The 20,987-nt window shown below is 42.8% G+C and overlaps 1 protein-coding gene across 1 annotated transcript in view; it reads left to right on the plus strand.

The window, feature by feature from the left end:
* The window catches only part of tmeff2a (transmembrane protein with EGF-like and two follistatin-like domains 2a), an 83,888-nt gene that overhangs the window by 59,766 nt on the left and 3,135 nt on the right, over window positions 1-20,987 (plus strand). Inside the window, exons 5-8 of the mRNA XM_070915171.1 lie at window positions 8,762-8,858; window positions 16,533-16,681; window positions 18,571-18,630; window positions 18,820-18,949. Of these exons, the coding sequence (XP_070771272.1) occupies window positions 8,762-8,858; window positions 16,533-16,681; window positions 18,571-18,630; window positions 18,820-18,949 (436 nt within the window). The remainder of the gene's footprint in view (window positions 1-8,761; window positions 8,859-16,532; window positions 16,682-18,570; window positions 18,631-18,819; window positions 18,950-20,987) is intronic.

Consider the following 20,987-nt stretch of genomic DNA (forward strand, 5'->3'; position numbering starts at 1 on the left):
TGGACAAAAAGAAAATCATTGGCCAAATAATGCCCATCCGTTCCATTTTGATGCCTTGGTGGTGCCCCATTCATATAAAATTAAACAGACTTGAAATTAAGCCGAAACAAAGGCATGACTGATTTAGTGCAGGTGATGAAAAAAAAAATCACTTTCCAGCTTAATAGACAGTGAGTGCTGTGGGCCAGAGCTGTGGCTTTGTCATAATGCATTAGTAAAATCAAACTTAAAATAGATGGGTGTCCTCTGTAGGGAGGAATGGCCTGCTTTCTCCCTGTGTTATTTGAAGTCCAATGTGACTTGCTTTAGGCTAGTTCAGCGTATTTCCGGATTATAACAGGAATCTTGTCTGGGACACAACACAGGAAGGGACTGTTCAAAAAAAGGGGCCATGGCAAATATAGAGGAAGAAAAGCACAAAAGCTGATTCCACACCCTGTTGTTGGCGAAGTAGTGCACTGTGAAATGATTTTAGCATAATACTGAGCTGTATTGAGCTTGTATTTTTTATGGTATAAATCAACGTAAACTCAAGTATTTATAGTGGTTTTTATTTCTCTTGTAAAGGCACATGACTGACTGAGGGACTATATGAAGACATAACCAAGGGGAAGCAGGGGGAAACTATTAGCCTGGCTCTGTCCAAAGTTCAAAACTACACCTACCAGCACCTCTCAATCACTAATAAACACATACCTCATTTATTTAATCTGTACCCAAACAGTAAAAATGAAAAGTTGTAGGTTTATGGGGAATGTATGATTCTTTCTTGGCAACAAGTGTTAAAGAGCCAGACTCTTTAATTAGGAATACAGAAAATAGGAAGGTGTAGACAAGCCAGTGCGGTTTTTCCAGCAACCTGAATGCACTTTTCCAGAGCTCTGGTTGACTGCAGATAGGTGACAGGATTGAAAGACAGTCACTGAGCCATTCAGGCGAGAGGAGAACAGAATGCCGAGTCTAATCCTCTCAAAGCTGGGAAAGAGGAAGTTTTAAAGCCATAATTCCCTCCTTTTAATCCATTCAGAAAGGCTCTGACCCAGTTGGGGACCTTGTTCATGGATTCATTAACCGCTGCTCGGTCACCAATGGTAGCTGTACCTGGCTGCAGCTGCTCCCAGGTACTGCAGGATTTGTAGTGAGTCAGAGGTCATTGTGTTTGTGTTGTGCTTAAGGTCTGAATATGAATTGAGCAAGCTGTGTTAAGAGTTTTGTTTTTGTTGGCTTGTTCGGGGGGCAGGGAGGATTTTAGACAAACATTCATGGATGCAACTGAACTTGCCCTGGTAGCCATCTATCTTGATTCACATCCCCCAGGTCCATCCCACAGAGCAATGCAAGTATACGTTATCGTCTGCTCTTTCTCCTTGCTCTTGCCTAAAAGCACAAATAAAAAGGGCTGCTTACCTGCCTGAACAGCTGGCATCTTTGAAATTAAGTGGCTGCATTTTCAAAAGGCAAAACTTGTCCAAAGTTAGTTAGGCTGCTGTGTGCAAAATGCATTAGCTACAGTTTGTCAGCCACTCAGCCAAATTCATTTTAGTATGTTGTATGATGTCTCTGAAGGTCCGACTGAGTTTATTTCAGAAGACCAGTCTCTTATTTGGATGGTAAAAGCTTGAGAAGGAATGTGTTTGAGTGACAACTGATACAACCACAACAACAACAACAGATAATGCAACCAATGATTGCCAAAATGTCAAGTGTAAGGACCAGTTTCTACTACTAGCTACTACCTAGCATGCTGACCGGAGGTTATCTGCTGAAATGTTTTGGGATGTCAGATCCGAAGTACAGAAGGGTTTTCTGGCACAGCAGCAGGTCAAGGGTACTAAGCAAGTACACAAGCATCGGAATCAGAAAAAAACTTTATTGTTCATGGCAAAGCGATGGACATTTTTCTTTGACGTGGCTCTGCCATTGCACCGCAAACTACCGGTGAAAGGAATGAAGAGAATCGACAATATGTTGTGACAGTAAAGCTGCAAGGTCACATGCGAATCATCTCTTCAGCATTCACCAGCATGCCTAAATTACAAATGGGCGCTGTCATTTTTGATTGGGTCTTGCTAAAACATGAGAGCGAGCTAGTAATAAATCCAGCTCGGTGAGGACATTATCTGAGTTATGGTGTGCGCTCAGGCCAAACTTGGGCGCTCGGGCAAAACGCGCTCACTGCAGCTCAACAGCATCCCTCCTTGTGTTATTTCGTGGTGCAGTTATAAACAAGGATATTTACAGTTAATCTCAATCATCCTGAATGAGAGGTCAATCCCACCCACCTCTTGAACTGGCTGGAAAGCCTGGCTATGTCGCTTGTCAAAGTTAAATTAGATTGAATTCTGCACAAGGCGAATGCTCCCTCATTTGAATTAGTGGAAAGCAAATATTGGTCTGATCCAAGCACCTTCAGTCAAGGTAACGAACTCCAACAGTCAAAATCTGAAGCCTTTTTGTCAGTGGAAGGAAATAAAAAGCACTTTATGTCCTCATTTCCAACCCTCTAAGATATTGCTTGATGGGTTTTATGTTGTTCACAGGAGCAATACTACATGGAGTGTGTTTTGTGCTTCCCTGCCAATGCCCACAAAGCATTTTGATAGTATCATTATTTATATCACAGTCATTACTGCCCCGTGCCTGATTCATTTTGTCATTTGCGTCACTGGAACAACCGCCCTTGGCTCACTTTTTGGCGGAGCTTGGCTTCTCCTCATCGGCCTTATGGCTGACAAATGACTTTGTGAAAAGCGATATGGTCTCCTGCAGGGAAGAAAAAAGAATAGAAATTGAATCCTGGCCTCTGTCGTCAGTCTCATCTGTCATCTTTTCAATATTGATGTCCATTATGTTTATGGATTATTTGGCTGTCTTCTGTTCTCTGGCCCAGGTCGCCTTGTCGGATCGGCCACTTGGGGCAGCGGCCCGTTGATAATGCCATTTTGATTGATGGGCTTCATAGTTTAATTGTCAGCAGGGCCTTCTTTTAAAGGAGCTCCCCTTGCAACTGAAAGACTACATCTTAGATGAGTCAGATTTCAAACTGCATGTATCGCTTGCAGTGTGATGCCATAGATTCAGTATCATCATCCCGGGCCCATTATCAGCTGTTTGGCTCATGTTTGTTGCTTCCTGTATCACCTTTCATGGATCACGTGTCTCTTTACAGGAAGAAAACAGGCCTGGATAAGATTTATCACACCTGCCAATGGGCAACTAATGCTGTCTAATGCAACAGCCATGTACCTTCATGAAGGTTGTAATGTTTAACTTTTGTTAAAACTGTTTTAGAGAGTGTTGATTCAATTTAATTGAGGCTGTGTTTTGTGTTGCTGTTTAATTGTATTGTGTTGTACTGAGAGATGTTACTAATATTGTGTCTACCTCATTTGTAGCAATGGCTTACAATAGGTACTGCATGCCTATAAAAGGCCATATTATAATATTACAGCACATGGCCATCACTCTGAACCAATCAAATGAGTAAAATGCTCCGGGGGGTTGAATAAATGGCTTTAAACATGTTTAGTCTGAACCCAGTCCAAACCTTTTGAAGGGTGGTTCAGTAACAGGGAGCCATGTGGGGTTTACACTGACTCTGTTTCAGCGACCACACACACACACACAGCCTTATGTAGGGTGCATCAGCCCATGTCTCTTTCCCATTCTTCTCCTCTCCGTCTGTCCCCGGTGTGTTTGCAACCAAGGTCGTAGTGGTCTTGCTCTGTTTTCCAGGGGTGTGTGGGCTTCATTCATCATCCGTATGATAGCCGCATGCTAGAGTGCGCTAAATCTCCTGTCTGTGTCTGGGTGTGTGTCTATGCTCAAAGAAATCTCATTCTCTCCGTATGCCCGCTCAAATGAATGATCTCTCTTCCTGTTTTTCTCCATAAAAACCAACACACCACGCCTGTGCCTGTGTCCTTTTACACACAGCACAGTATATGCTCATGTAGAAAAATTATGCTAATAATGTAAAATCCAGATTAGATATTGTGAGGAAGAAACGAAGGCAGACAAAGAACAAGAAAGAACCTAAAAAACAAAATAATGGACCTCACTGTATTGTAATTTTCTTCACTTTAAAACAGGGCTTTATATCAGAAGGATGAATGTTAGTGTAGCTCTATTGCAGCGTCTTCCCTCTGAATGCATTTTGGATGTAGCTGACGTGCTTTCTCTGTGATTTGTACTTTTCATAAACTTGTCTCAAGGTTCAGACTGAATGCATGGGCGGTCATAAACGGACGTAAATTTTGTGTGGGCGTGAACAGAATTTAACAGAGTTGAAATGAGACAAACTTAATACTCCAATTCATGAATGTATGGCGACAAAAGGAACATGAGAGTAGTCTGAAGGAAGGTAATTGAGGTTCCTGGAAAGTTTTGAGATCAGTGAGCGAGCCAACAGCTAACATCTGTACTGTGTTTTGGCTGTTTTGGGCGAATAAACTAATTGCAGAAACAGTCGCGCATCGTCACATTTGTCTGGAATGTTCCTTTTGTTGTAACGTAGTCAAAAAGTCTCTTTGTAGTTTTTGCCAGAAAAACGACTGATCAGCTGGTCAGCCCTTCCAGATGTACTTCACCTAAAATTGCTTCCCACGATGATATAAACCAGTGATCTCCAGTCAACTTATTAAGGGAATGAATACTGTGATGAATGATTTTATTCTTTATACTTGTCCTTAATTTATATATGATTTGCTGTATCATCACAGATATACGTTTTCCAGCTTGCCATGCACAGCGGCTGTTCTGTTCAGTCGACCAGTGCTTGTTGTGCAGCCAGCTGCTGCAGTGAAATGAGCTCAGAGCCTGTCACACTGGTGTCCTCCTTCACAGCAAACCTTTCCCCTTCTCTGTGGGAAAAGGCTGCAGAGTGCACGGCCAGCGTGACCTGTGGAGTCTCAGGTTTAAATGAAGAAGTCACGGTGTTGAATTTTGTTGTGTGTTTATGTGAATCTGTGTGCCTACATGCATGCAAATAGTATTTACAGCATGGACACCAGTAAGGAGATTAAAGACACTCTTTAACCCCCTGGATGAAGCTCCACAGCACCTGTGAGAACCATTTTTGCTCTTCTGTCCTTTCATCTCTTATCCTGCTTATCTCCCCTTTAACTCATCATTTCTCTCTAATCTCTTCTCCTCTTCCTAGTAACTTAATCTTAACATTTTCTCTTTCTTCTTCTCTGCTACACTTACACAGAGAAAGCATTGAGTTTATTAACGCAAACTAAAAGAGGTGTGAGGAGGAACAAAGGAAAGAAGGGATTTGGTAGAGATGAAGGTGAGGATAGGGCAGCAGTCGCCGCTCTGGTCCAGGCGTGGATCAATACTAGGTGATGTAGGAGCTGGTGGGGGGTGATTGCGGGGGCAGTAGAAAGGCTAATCATTTCAGTCATTACCCAGCCGTGTCTCCTGATTCCCGGGATTAGCAGACGCAGAAACAGGGGAGGTGTTGTGTTAGTGCTACAGGAGACTCTATCAGGGATTTGAGGAGTGGAAAACACTGCCTGTCCCTAGTCGCCTTTGGTAATTGTGCCTGCAGCACCGTGTATGGGGATCTGGGGAAGAGTGTGTGTGTGTGTGAGAGAGAGAGAGAGAGCTATAGAAAAGGACAAAAAGAAGAGGGGATGGAGACAATGTTGGCATTTGGGTCGTGCGCGTACCTGCATGCACACGTGTAAGAAATATGAGCGGGCGTTACAGCATCGTGTACAGTCTCTCTCTCTCTCTCGTGGTAGAGGAGAGTCGTGGGAGAGCTTACATGATTGCCTGCCCACAAGCCTTTATGTGGAGCTGATCATTTGACAGAGTGCGAGCAGCTCGAGGGCCCTGCCGGAGCCCCGGTGAAAACTTCACACGCCACAGCAACATACACGACAGGTGGAAATAAGGGGAAATTACATTCACGTAAGCGGTCAAAAAGTCACAACTGGCTAATCCAATCAGCTGCAGCCGCAGCCCCAGTGTCAACAGCACCTTAAACTCTGATGTGAGACAAAAAAAAACACAAGCTCCATATAATTGAACTGTCATGCACAGTTGAACCCTTGAGAACAACACAGACAACATGCCCTGAAAGTATATGAATTAACAAACATGGATTTGCAAGTATTGCTTGCATTATTGAGTTTTAAAGTGGAACTTCACCGATTTCTACGCATCAAGATCAGTTTACTCGTCGTGAAGAGTCGTACTCAGTGAGTGGCACTGTGAGTTGTATAATGTCTCCTGTGGCTCAGGAGGAAATAATAACCCTTGTGATGGAGACAACACATTTCTAACAGAACACCCACCTTACAAACTGGGGGTATTGGGTTTGAAAGACATGGACATTTACCGGGGCAGGGAGGCTCGAACAGAAATATGCTATTGACTTACATTACGGGTTGTGTAGGATCTGGAGTTTGAATCACACTAGGGACTAAAAGTACTTCAGCTGATAGAAGAGAAAATGATGAAAAAATCACTATTGAATAGCTGCAACAGCACATATGTTACTATATGATGAATGAAAACCAAGTTGAATTTTGACAAAAACCCTGCGGTATAAATATAATGTAGATGAGTAATTAGTAATTATTATACAAATGTTATATATGTACATATCTATATGGGGATGTTCTAGGAATATTTTACAGGGCCTGAACTGATGAAGTAGGTAAACTAGAGCTCCAGACATTTGTTTGTATTCTTTTTTTTAGTCCCTAATATGGGTCTAGCTCCCAAAACACTGGATCCTACCATACATTTCCCACAGTACAACTGGTCCTTTCAATCCCCACACCTCCTGTTTGTAACAGTTTTTATTTAAATTTCAAACTTTGGAAAGCTCCCTTGAGAGCTACAAAAGACATTGTCCAACTGTTTTCACTGGCTGATTTTCCTCGTGACCAGTAAACTGAACTTCATGAGTATAATTGATGGAGTGGCCCTTTAAATAAATGAAATGAGAAACAAATACAGCGTAGTGGCCACTTTTCTTTATATTGATGAGTGACCAAATGTTTCCCCTCAGGTTTCTGTCAGGAGCTGATCGATCTGGAACTGACATTTTACAGATAGTTTTGTTAAACTACGATGAGATTCATGATATCAGTAGGGAGTAATAGAGACAGTCGACACAGCTCATTATTGTTGATATTAATTAGCCACAACTCCACACCACCGTGAAACTATAAGCCAAGTTTTTCAGAGATAAACGGCCATTATTTTGAGATGCCTTCACTTTATTCTATGCAAAAAAAAAAGCTGTTTTCTGACTTAGTCTTTTTGTTTAAATAGATTGGATTCTGGAATTGTTAGAGTCTTTGCTGACCTGGTTGCAGCGAGGACTATTTGGTGTTCAAGCTTCACCAGTGGGCTACGCGCCAACGCAGCTTCACACCTTGTAGTCTTGCCAGTCCTGTGACCTGAAGGTAGAGCGAACCGAACCAAAGCTGTGAATACAGAATGTACATCTCGCCACCTGACTGCAAATGTTCAGCATTCAGAGGACATGCCGCCTCACCGCCATGGCTGCCTTCCAACACCTGCAGCTTCAGACACAGCTTCAAAAGGGGAAAAAAAACATTTAAAGCAAAGCAGGACATTTGAAAGGAGCTTAACATCCTCAGCAAAGGAACTTTTCACTCTTGTAGGCTGCATTGTGTTTTTGGACACAGGCAAAACAGGCGAATGAAGCTGTTGGGATAATCTGACCCAACAGCCACGAAATCCATACTGAGAGTTACGGAGGAGGCAAGTCAAATGCTAACTAGATTCAGCAGTGAAAGACAGCGAAGTAAAGTTAACTGACTTTGACCTTAAGATAAGAGTCAAACCCAACTTAAGCTTGACAGCGGAAAATCAGGTTAAACCTCTCCACCAGAGTGCTTTCCAATTCATCCAGAGTGTCACCAGGGATCACAAGAAATAACAAAAGTTTCAGAGGGGAAAATGAAAGCAGCGACACGAGGGAGAAATACATGGTGGCAGCAGCGTTGGTATCTGTGCATGTGTGTGTGTTGGGGGAGATTAAAGATATGACATGGGGAAATGATGCCAAGTTCCACCTCTTCGTCTTCTTTTCCAGAGTTGTCCTCATGGGCCCCAGTGAGTTTAAAAATAGAGCTTTTCTAATGGAGACGAGGGCCAAGGGGAAAGAGAAGAAGAGAGAAAGCGTGCAGAGACTTGAGGAGTCCTCTGTGGTAGGAGAATGCAATTTGAGATTGGCCAGATTGCTTTTTTTTTTCTTTCTTTTGGTTCCTTCTCCCCCTCGGCCGCTCATGAGGCGTGATATGCACCGGCGGGGTCCCTAAGCCGCCATAAGCCTGACGCCAGTACCCACACGGCCACCAAGGAGTCGTCGCTCTCACAGCGTGAGAAAATCAGCGCCGATAAAATAAAAGAGGGACTCCAAAGAGATCAGCGGGGATATTGGGAGTGATAGGTGAGAGTCAGGCAAGGAGGAGAAGAGGGTGGAGGAAAAGGAGGAGGAGTGGAAGGATGAAGGAGATAGCTGCGGTGGGATTACGGCGGGATATGGCAGAATGTAAATGCACTTGAGTTGTCCCGGGCTGATTTCTCACGGTCACACTGCATTGTAAGAGGTGCATTGTTACGGGCCTTTGTTACAGGTTTGTCCTCCCGCTGAATGAACCAGTTGGTGTTTCAGACAAATATAGACACAGACAGGAGGTGTTGTTACAAACCTGTCTTGGATGAAACAGGCATTGAGCGCTTTCTTCTGTCTCTTTCTGTCACCTTTCAGGAGGAGAGGGCTCGGCCGAGGCAGGCCAGAAGGAAACGTCCACATGCGATATTTGCCAGTTTGGGGCTGAGTGCGATGTGGACGCCGAGGATGTTTGGTGAGTTTGCACACACCCACAAAATGCTCGAAACTGCCATTTCTTGTCAAAGCCATGCGACACCAGTTGACCTACACAGCAAGACTCAAGTCATCTTGACATAATTCCTATCAAAAAACACCCCCTGTGTTTGTTATTTGCAACATTTTAGTAAGTTTGAACACTAAGATGAGAAGTCTTCTTTATACTGCACACCCCCACCACTGAACACCCACTGAGGTTTAGTGCATGGTTGACCATTTCATTTAACCTCAATTACTAGAGCAGGGCACAGAGAGAAAGGAGATTTTCGCTTATTCTGGAAATCCAATTACATCCTTACAGGACTTGGCAATGTCAGGCCAAAAATGACTTTGGCTCACACAAGGAAAACTAGTTCAGTGAAGGAACAACGTTTGTCAGAGATTTAACCATTTATTGCAGATGAGACGGGTGCAGGTAATGTGTTATCAGCTCCCCCTCTCACGCATTAGCAGGGAAGCAGCTCAAAACATCCTCAGGGGTACATAATAAACATGCGAGTGCAGAGCCCAATTAGATGAAGGCTCGACTGGCGAGTTGTTTCCCGCACCAGACAGTAGCATCAGGGTATTTGCTTTCTACAGCATGATTGAAGCGTAAATGAAGCAACATTACTGATTTGGTGTGGAACAAGGATCTGCTGCTATCAGCAAAAGGAAGGCAGTGCTTACACAAAATCCCAGACGTACTGCTAGAAATTAGAAGTGCCCTGAGAGTATGACTCTATCAAACCGCTTGATGTAATGGAAAGATAATGTACCCTGGTGTGCAATAACCGTAATGCCAAGGAACAGTTTCATGATGCATTCTGAGCCTTGTTGCAAATACCAAACAGCTGGAGTCCACTCCTGCTGATGCCACCCACTTTCACAAATGCAACTTAATATTCTACTAAAACACAGAAATTGGATTTATTGGCAATTTCTTAGTCCCCGCAGGTGGAATTCATAAGGCTACAACAACACAATGTACTGTGGATGATGTGTGCACACCAAACTAAAAAACATAAAAGAAAATGGAGCCTCTAGTGCGTATGCAACATAACTGGAACAAGTCAATAATGTGTCTCGTTAAAAAAGCAGTTGACATAAACAGACATATGAATATTTCAGTGTCCCTTCTTGTAAAACGGAAACTACAAGTGCTCCTTAATCTTTCAAAAGCCCCAAGGTGTTTTGATAGGACTTATTCTGGTGAATAATCAGACAGGTAATTGCAAACCAACAGCAGGTAATTTTCATCAAACAGCAGCCAACCACTGGCGTAGCGAAGGATCATTTTGATTAAAATGACAGGTTATTCTAATCAGGCGGCAGCTGATTTTAATCTGACAAACCATCAGTTAATCAAACAATGAGTGGAGGGAGATGACTGTAATCAAAGGCCAGGTGACGGTAAAGTGATGGGTTTGTAATAATGCGTTATTCTTATTTTCATGCAAACAATACAGAGTGATAAATAAATGCTGTTCTGTAAGTCGTGAGCCACTGTTGGAAGTGACACTTAAGGATATGTGGTAACTTGATAATCAGACTGAAGTGCCATTTTGTTTTCTCTCCATTATTCTGTGTTTTCATTTCGCCCTAACCAATCAGTAGTGAGTGGTTTATCCATCCGGCCAATGTTATATTCAACCGCCACAGAAGCTTCGTTAGAGGTTGCCAAGAGCAGTTAACTAGCGTTGGTCCGAGAAGTATTCAGTTTTGAGGGACTTGTTCAACTTCAAGGGAAATATGCTTATGCACTTTCTTAGTTAGATGAGAAGATCAATGCCACTCTCACATCTGTAAGGTAAATATGAAGCTACAGCGAGGAGAAGGTTAGCTTAGCTTAGCATAAAGACTGGAAACAGTCCGTCAGATAACAGTCCCACTAAAACCACAACTTGTCATGTTAAACACCATGTTAAACAGTTATTGTACGAATTAAAGAAACATGTTAATTAGTGAGCTTTAGAGGAGCTCGTAGGCGGGCCTTGTTAGCTTTTGGGCGGAGCCAGGCCAGCTGTTTCCTGCCGTGTCTTAACCAACTGCTGCCTGTAGCTTCATATTTAACGGACAGATATGAGAGTAGTTTTGATCCTCTCATCTGAATCTCAGCAAGAAAGTGAATAGATGTGTTTGGAAAAAAATTCTAACTATTCCTTGTTGCTGTTTCTGTCAGGATCAGACTGTACGGTCACTGTGTCAGATTGTACAGTTTCCCCCCGGGGATCAATAAAGTATTTCTGATTCTGAGATCAGGCGATCATGGAGTCACTAATTTTTGCTGTAACTTGGCCAACAGACATGACTACAAGTTAGATTCCAACCAATTATGCTGTCTTTCAATGACTTGTAGCGATTCAGTGGTCTGGAACCATGCAAGACTCAAACGACTATAAAAGTGAATGAATGCACTACTTTTCAAAGTGTAATGTCGAGACACTTGTAACTGCTGGTGGCATCATGTTGCCTTGGTGAAAAATAATCCATCAGAGTGGATTGGATTGGATGTTTTTGTTTCATTTTTTTTTATACCTGCTTATTATTCTTAAACAGTTTGACAGCATAAAGGAATGCATGCCTATTATAATGAAGGGTTATTTTCATAATGTGCTTCGAAATGATGCTCTGACTTTCATTGAGCATGAAGTCAGGGGAAAATTGCTATTTTATTCTTTATCATGATTTATGACTCACCATCTGGATTCAGATAAGAAAAATGTGCTCAGTGATGTGGCCGAAACACTGTATGTTGGCTGAGCTATAGTGCGTTTGACCCCGCTGTGGCAAAGAGCCTTGCTATCCTTGCACCACCCCCCTGTACCTCTCTGTACTCTGGAGGCAGGCTGCAGGAAAAAAAGACTAATTTGGGATTGATCTTTAGGATCAATAGAGTGTCACGAAAAGCCATTTAGATCCATTTGTGGTGTAAAACTGTAATTACCCACAAAAACCCATGCTTTCAAACCCATCAATAGCACCCGTCGGTGTTGATAGAATTAAAGTAGAGGAGGAGCAGATAGCAAGCTAGTCATAGAGAGGGGCTGCAGGGACACTTGCTGTGTGAACGCTGGGTTTAGACCTCTTGAGAAAGGAGCTGGAGGCTTTTCAAAGCTGGCACTTGTGTCCTTATTGAGGCCCATTCTGTGGAGAGCAAAAGGGAATTTCCATGAAAAGCCAGACAAGTCACAGGCCAACAGGCAAGGTGGGAGACTGCCTTTATTTTCCATGCACACACACATATACACACAACATCCACTGGCAGCCCTCCACGCATTACTGACATGGACAGATGATGAGACAATGGTATAGACATGTAAAAGCCTGCATCTCTTTGTCATTGTTTTGTGACTTTGTAGTCATTTTGTGACTCTTTATAGTTGTTTTGTATCTCTTGGTGGAGGTTGTGCTTCTCTTTGTGGTTGTTTTGCGTCTTTTTGTAGTAGTTTTGTGTCTCTTCGTGGTGGTTTTGCATCCCTTTGTAGTCTTTTTGCATCCCTTTGTAGTCATTTTGTATCTCTTTGCATTTGTTTTGCTTCTTTTTGTAGTCCTTTTACGTCTCTTTGTGGTCTTTTGCATCTCTTTGTAGTCTTTTTGCATTTCTATGTATTTGTTTTGCGTCTTTTTGTAGTCCTTTTGCGTCTCTTTGTAGTCTTGTCGCCTCTATAATTGTTTTGCGTCTTTTTGTAGTCATGTTGCGTCTCTTTGTAGTCGTTTTGTGTCTCTTTGTAGTCATTTTGCACCTCTTTGTAGCCATTTTGTGCATCTTTTTGTAGTCGTTTTGTGTCTGTTCGTGGTGGTTTTGCATCCCTTTGTAGTCTTTTACATCTCTTTATAGTTGTTTCATTGACTTTCCAACAGAAATGTTAACCGTCACTTCAAACAGAGGCTGTTATCTATCCATTATTACTGAACTCACAATGTTTAGTACCACAAAGTACAGCAACATTATTTCTGTGTGTGTGTGTGTGTGTGTGTGTGTGTGTGTGTGTGTGTGTGTGTGTGTGCGTGTGCATGTGTATTCTTAAGTTTTTTCTGCCTCTAATCAGTTGTATACATATAAATATCCTCTCTTCTCTCTTTCTCCCTTTTCCTCTCTGTTTCAACATTGCTGATTTGTTATCTGTCAGTATGTGTGTCTCTCTCTCTCCTCCTCTCTCTCCCTGTCTGTCTGCCCGCCTCTCTCACTCATTTTCTCAAAGGATTACAGTGAAATTCGAGGCTAAGGATTATGAAAATCAATGCAATGTTCAGTTGCAATAAGGTTTGCTGCTAAGGATTTGTACACATCATGAGGCAGTCAGTGGATATGTTGGCTTCAGCTACTCTGTGTGTGTGTGTGTGTGTGTGAGAGAGAGAGAGAATGTGTGTGTCTTACAGTGTGTGCGTGAGTGTTTACATGTGTGTAAAGTGGCCTTTTCAGTTGAGAGCCAGCAGACAGTCTGGGGGCGGGGGTGGGGGATTTTGATGGGAGGGAAATAATTGCAGGGAACCAATCAATACGACACATCCTGCTAAGAAAGTATCCTCACGCACACATGTCACACACACACACACACACACACACACACACACTCGGGTATGTACAGTGCACACATTCACACACACCGCTAACTTTCATTTAACACTTCTCGGCCCCTTTGTACCTCTCAGCAGAATGTGTGAAGCTGTGATTTGGTGTGTGTGAGAGGAAAGGGGGAAAACAAGGTTTATCACAAAGCGATTGCTGTCTCGTGCATGTATATGACTGTTTGTGCACGCCTGTCTGTGGGTGTCTGAGTGTGCGTGTGAGTAGTAGGATGTGTTGACGCACTGCAGTCTAGTGGTATAATGCCTATTGTGGAGAAAGTGAGAGGCCTCATTAAAAATGTATGGAGCCCCGACATCAGCCACCGACCAACCGCGGCCTCTCTGAAGGGGGGGGGGCGGGGGGGGTATACTGTGCATTCATACATGTACATGTGTGCAGTGTTAAGCCTATACTTTTTAAAGTGGTGGATGTGTGGAAAATTTTCTTTTAGCTCAGAAGCTCTCAAGATTTTGATTTGATTCTTAGTTCCTCACGATTCTTTCATGCTGAGACTATTCTCATTTAGATGCTTTTTACGATAACGCAGACACTTTAATTGTAAGCCTGATCTTGTCTTGAGGGTGGCTGTTGCAAAATTAGAGTCTGCTTTATCATCTTTAAAGGTTAACCCAAACTACAGATATTTTTCCTCATTTGCCTCTGGTGATATGTAGCTATGCAGATAATTTTAGCTTTAACTGATGGGGTCTTTAAGAAATCTGCTTGCACTTTAATACAACGGGAGTAGGGGCGTGTATCTATCCCTCTTAGAGGACTTGACACTTTCCACACACAAAGTCCATGATCTGACACAAAAAATTATAGTAGGTAAATTTGCAACAATGCACTGTGATTAAAAGCCAATACAATTACAAATTAGGTGCGATTTGGCAGATTTGATATTTTTACTTTTTCAACAGAGATATATAATTACTAAAGGAGACTATTATTCGCCACCGGTACATGTCATGATACCGCTGTGTATTATTCAAAGTGATAATTCAATGTAAAGACTTCAGGCAGTGTTGTACACGGTAGAGTCTGACACTTTTTTCAGTTTAGACGGTTTTTTTCTCCCTAGCTTGCAAGAGCAGCAAAACATCTTTTCACAGACAACATGCTCACTATGGATAAAACGGAGTGGCAAATTCTCCACTTCCAATGGAAACTGTTGACAGCGAGGTCTTGAGGTCAAATAAAACCCAAACTATCTGCATGGTTAGAGATCGTCTCGAGGTAGAAAATATTATGTTCTTTGAAATGTATTTTTCAAGTCATGGGGCGTAGTGTAACCCTCTGCAGTGGCAGGTCATTCGTGGCGGCGTCGGCTCACCTTCAGTGTCGTGGGGTTTCGGATTCTGCACGCCTTTATGCAACTGTGTCTTCTCTGATGCATAACGAAGCCTTTCTTCACATCATTCTTACTTTGCTGATCCATCATTACAGCAGTAGCTGAGCACTGCCACGCTTTGCTGCACGGCGTTTCAATCAGCATCAATGTCAGCAGTAAGATTCATCATGGCTGATTGTGAAGGTGTCTGCGTGTGTCTCTCAGTTTGTGTGTGTGTGTGTGTGTGTGTGTGTGTGTGTGTGGGCACACGTTTATGTGTTGGCGGGCGCCCACGTGGGCGTGTATGCAAATGCAGCTGTAAGACAGCTGAATGCCTGTGCTTTACTGAGAGCTTGGCACCAGGGGAAAATGAAAAGACCGGGAGAATAATGACAGATTTATAATTACAGAATCTAGCGTTGAGCGCTACTCAGCAGCAACTGTCTGGGGAAGGCAATCTGAGTGTAATTTCTGCTGATCAGGCCTGCCACACACTCAAGGGTCACACTACACGTATACCAAAATACACACACACGCACACAGGTGTGTGTGTGCGCTCACTCCCTCCCTCTGTCATTTGTGCAGATGAGCCCACACACACGCAGAGACACACAAACACAGAATGTCTCACACTTAAATTCCACCCGAAAATTGTGGTGCGACTGCAAATTGCCCGGTTAATTTGCGAGAGCTAAAAGCATCGAGTTCGCGCCTGATTCTCTGAGAGATGAATACATTGCAGTCTGCCACAAAAAATCCACCAGAAATATCAGCTTTCTGGAGGGAAGCAACTGATTCAATATGCAGAGTAGACAAAACAGGACTAATTTTAAAGCATATGGATGTAAGCAGCAATTGACAAAGACAAAAACTGAAAAACCTTGAACTTGCACTTAAAGTAATCGTCTGTTGTAAGCAGTAAATTCATTAATCTTAAACTAATCAGTGATTATAACTTGCAACAGAGAATATCCATTTGAAGGTAATGAACGCCAGGCTTTAGCTCTCAGCTGCGACAGCGACGCACCAGACGTGACTGTGGCCTGGAAGCCAGTGTTGTCCTCGTCGTCATCGAGATCATTTTTTGAATTTCTCAGCCGAGCGGCTTCCATTGAAGGACGCTATAAAGACACGGTGTAATACCAGAAACAAACTGCAATCTTCAGTGACTTCTTGTCGCCAAGCTGCTTCAGCGTGCTCTATGATAGCATTAGCTTAGAAGTTATTATTTTCTATTTAAGCTGTTTTGAATGTTATCGAAAATAAATTATGTATCTGAAAGCTCGAGAATGGTGGCTGTTTTTTTTTTGTCTGCTACAATTCCCTCTGCAACACTAAAATGTACAGCTTTGTTATCTGCAATTCTTTCATTATTAATAGCTTCCTGCCATTGTAACGGTACATCGTTTGTCAATCAAGCCTTCTGTGCAGCCTGTCTCCTTTTTAGCAAAGTTAAATCCATTTCCTATTGTGTCAGACTGAATGTGCCAAAACCCAGTCTGAACAGGATTACTATGCATGGTCCAACATCCTGACTGAGTGCAAGCTGCACTGTGTTTTTTTCCTTTTTTTTTTCTGTCTCATTTTTAATCCCTGAACGAATTTCAGTTCGTGTCCCTCGCAGTCAAACACATACATAAGTCTGTCCGGAATAAAGATGCACTCATTTTCATTAATATTTCAGATCTTGTTTGTTTTAGATCTTGACATAGATGGTGAATAAAACACCGGGACATTTACTACTCTTAACATTACTTCTTGCTCCGCAGGTGTGTTTGCAACATCGACTGCTCCCACATCAGCTTCAACCCGGTGTGTGCCTCAGACGGTCATTCCTATGACAACCCCTGCCAGGTGAAGGAGGCGTCCTGTCAGAAGCAGGAGCGCATCGAGGTCAAGTACCTGGGCCACTGCCAAGGTCAGAGCCACACACACATGCATACATTCACTCCAAAAGACACAACAACGCCTTCTCTCACACACACACACACACACAGCGGAAGCCGTCAATCTGTCTGGCAGGTGTTCACTTCAAGTTGAAGTGAGGCCTTGGGGGCAGATGAGGCAGCTTGCAGAGCTAAACGCAGACAGCATGATTCCATATCTCCCTCCAGCTGCACTTCCAAACACATTTCATAATTACAGATATTTTCACTCAATCATATTTTGGAAAAAATGTGCAAAGATAATCCTCAAAACCCTGCATAGCCTCCGCTGCTATGTATATTGATAATTTCACTGAATGGTAATCCCCCCCTCCCCCCTTTTAGTATCTTTTATTTGGGTGCAGTATTTGTTTGTAACGGTTCCAGGGATAAAGTTATTCTATTAATCTCTGTGGTTAAATCCCTAAACTGAGTCATATTGCTAATCCACGTGGGCGAAGACAAAGGCACATAAGACTAAATGTGTTTATTTTATTTTTTTTATTTGAGGAATGATCCACCAACATCTTAATTTCTTTCTTATTTTGCGACTGCAAGACCTGGCTCAAACTGTCATCAGGTGGAGAGAGAGGCAGAGGAGGTGTTTCAAATCTCAGTAGTCAGCGGCTTTTATTGTGTATGAGTACATTTGCGAAAGCATTTGATCGGCTCTGCATTCACCCGGGGACAAACGGGACAATTGATCGAGGTGTGAGAGCCAAGACGAAGGCTTTGAGAAGTAATGGGACGTAAAGCAATCAGGGCTAACCAGCTCTGGAACACAAATAAAAATCTGTATTCCCACACGTTGCACCCTTTGCGTCAGACCACCCTGATCGATTCAATCATGCTTCCACGCCTTCTGTTTCAGCCAGGAAAGTGGAGAGAGAAACAAATGTCATGACGACTTTAGAGCTAAACCCCGTGTCAGCCAGGATGCCAAGGTGGCACCTTGATATTTAGATGGCTGGTCTACAACATTTCCCCGTGTGCCACTTTATATTATATATTATTGGGAAACAGTTTTATGTTTAATTCTTCTTATTCTAGAAATAGTCCTGCTTTCTACTGTAGCTCATACTGACCAACAAAAGATTTTTCATTTTTCATGTGTGCACTTACGGCATCATTAAGACCTGAAGTTGTCATCCATGTGTGGGGCTAGTAAGGAATTAAAGGAGGAAGAGTGTTTTTTAGCTGTCGTCTGTAACGTCTCTCCTCTGAGCAGTCTTAAAAAATCATTTAGTCTTGTATTTGATTTTTCCTGCACGGATGTCAAACATACAAGACTTCTGATCCCACCGAAAACGCTGCTTTGTTTCTTTTCTTTCATTCTCCCTCTGGTGTTTTACCAGAATAAGTAAATAAGAAAAGTAAATAAGAAATAACAAATTAAAAGATCCTGGCACATTTCCTCGCATCATAAAGCTGAGGATTACTTCCACAGACTCAGTTTGAGGGAATGAAGTCACTGACCACTGGAAGAAAAATCAATTATAATAAAATGATAATGACTGGAGGGAGGTTTTGTCTAGCCATTGTGAGAAGCGGAATTCAATGCCGCGTCAATAAGGTGAGCGAAAATGCATGATTCCCTCTGATCCTTTGTGCCCGGTTCTGCCCCATTCCTCCCTTTGTTCAGTGCAGTACATTAGGGGGGAGTGGTTTCTGACTTTTGAAGAGAATAGTTCACATTTGTACGCATTAGCCAGGCAGGTGCACACACCACATGGCGGCTTTGTCAAGATGATATTTCACATTCGACTCTCTCCATCTGCACTGGCATCAGTTTGAGCGTGTCACCCATAATGGAGGGGGTTGGAGGTATGGGAGAGGTTGCAGTGACCAGAGATCAGTTTGAACGTGTCTTTGGCCTTTCCAGGCGACATCATAACCGGGAACAAAGGCGGAGATGGACACTTCGCACGGACCGACCTCACGGGTGAGTGCATGTGTAATGGTTAGCGGACTGGCAAATAACATGTGCTGCCAGTCAAAGCTGCACCGGCGCTGACTCAGGTCCGTCTGCCGCTCTCAGACTTTTTTTTAACAATACAGTAATGTATGTGCACAGGCTGCCATGAGCATAAGTATCTATTGATTGTGTGTGTGTGTGTGTGTGTTCACTTAGTAGAGGAAAAAGAGGATCAGAGGAACGGGCTGGTCCGCGGCCTGTACATCCCCTGTCCAGATCACTACAAAAACTACTGCGTCCACGGAGAGTGTCAGTTCCCCAGTATCCTGGCCCAGCCCTCCTGCAGGTACACACACACACACACACACACACACACACACACACATACAGTATTACTGTATTGGTGAGGACAAGGGGCACTATTTACGATCTAATGACACAACATTTTGGAAATTCCTACTAAATAGTTAGGTAACCAAACCATTTCTAAATATGGTGTAAATTTAGCACAATACGCCAAGTTGGGACTATTGAATATTAATTCATAATGGGTTTAATGGGTTTTTTAATAGCTAGCAATCAATAAGGCCATATTTATAGTAGCTAATTATGCGCTGCAGTGCATGTATTCTCATGTATCAATCAATTCAACTGTATTTATCTTCTCTATTGTTAGCTACAATGTTTTTTACGGTGTAACTCTGACTGTAGTATGGCTGTAAACAAATCTTGTCGTGTAATTTAAGCTGGCTAATCACTTGTGAAATTGAGCAAATGCAAGGCAAGCGCTGGAGCCCATTTCTTTTTTTAATCAGGCTTGTTTACCTCGTATGAGTATGAGCCAGTGTGCTGAGAGGTAGGCGTGTCTGAGATCCGGCTGTTGACCAGTCAAATGTGCTGCGCGGCTTCACATTAATCCCATGTTGGATTTCTCACTGCTAAATGAGGATGTTGGTGTTTCCCTCCCTACACATTATGATCTTGTTTCACACGTCTCATTTTGATTTGCTGCTGATTTCATCTTGAGAACACTCGCTCTGTTGCACCGTCAGCTGTCTGCCAACGGTAACACTTGGCTGTAAACAAACCACCGTCATTGATGACTGACACCTCGAGTGTATCATCAGCTAGTTCCCAGAAGCTCTGAAATTTTTTAGCATTGATTACAACTGCGAAGAGAACGTAACTTTAAATACAGTATCATCTGCAAGTGATCAACATCATTCCTGCTAAACTGAACAACCTCCTAAAACTTGAAGAGTAGTCCTGAGCAGAGCGCTCCAATAACTCAGACAGAGCGGGTGACGCTAACACAAACAAACCGGGGATAGTGAGTGATGCAATGTTACAAACGCAATGGTAAATCATAGCAAAATGAACACATGTAGAAAATGATAATGTAATGTGTAAGATTAACCTATAAGGGACAAGTGGTGAGTTCTCACCCACTTTGTCACAGACCTAATTCTAGTCCTAACTCTAAACCATCCCCTTAAAGGATGATTACAGTTCTATTACAACTTGGATTTTAACTTTGGTTATGATAACTGTGTACTCACCAAACTGAACTGAGATCTGCACATTGGTTCAATGGGGTATGGGCTTGATTCTTGAGAGAGGAAGTTTAGCCAGGACTTGTCTGTAATAATCCCTCACTACTACTCACTAGGAAACCTGTGTGCACACATTTTAGCCCGCAAGTCAGTCTGTGAACTGTGATGGATGTTCACATTGGTTTTCCCTTGAAAGCTGAGCTAACCTGAGGCTTTGTTTCTTGCCCCGTCAGACGTTTTTTTTAGTGATCCATCCACATCTCAGCAGTGACTTTGGTGAATACAATGTCGTCCAAACCAACACAAACAATGGCTAAACAAAAATAAGATCCACAAATTGGATATATCCTATAAAGAGGAAAGGAGCAGCGAAACATGCTCACTTTGGAGGATTTGTTCATATTTGGGCCTATAAGTATAGAAGTACAAGAAAATGCAAAAAAAAAAACAACAACAACAAATACAGACACACTTCACACACACACACATACTTGCAGACACACAGTGCACATACATACTCACATAAGCACACAAAATATACTTGGACGCAGGAAACACACACATGCATTTACATAAAGGCACAATGAGGGATGATATTAAAACCCACCACCCACACACACACACACAGTGGATGTACTCTACATGTGTGCCTCTCTGGTCTACCATCTTTTACAGCCTGATAGTGCAGCAGCCAGGGGGTCTTGGTATCTCTCGCTCCCTCTATCTCTCTCCTTTCTCTCTAACCTCGCTCGTCCCAGCTCGCCCAGCCAGACATTCTTCTTGCATACAGAGCAGTGCTCAGCAGAGAGGGCGTGGGGAAGGTCTCTGCTG

Source organism: Enoplosus armatus, chromosome 11 (genome assembly GCF_043641665.1).
Source record: "Enoplosus armatus isolate fEnoArm2 chromosome 11, fEnoArm2.hap1, whole genome shotgun sequence".
NCBI lineage: Eukaryota > Metazoa > Chordata > Actinopteri > Centrarchiformes > Enoplosidae > Enoplosus > Enoplosus armatus.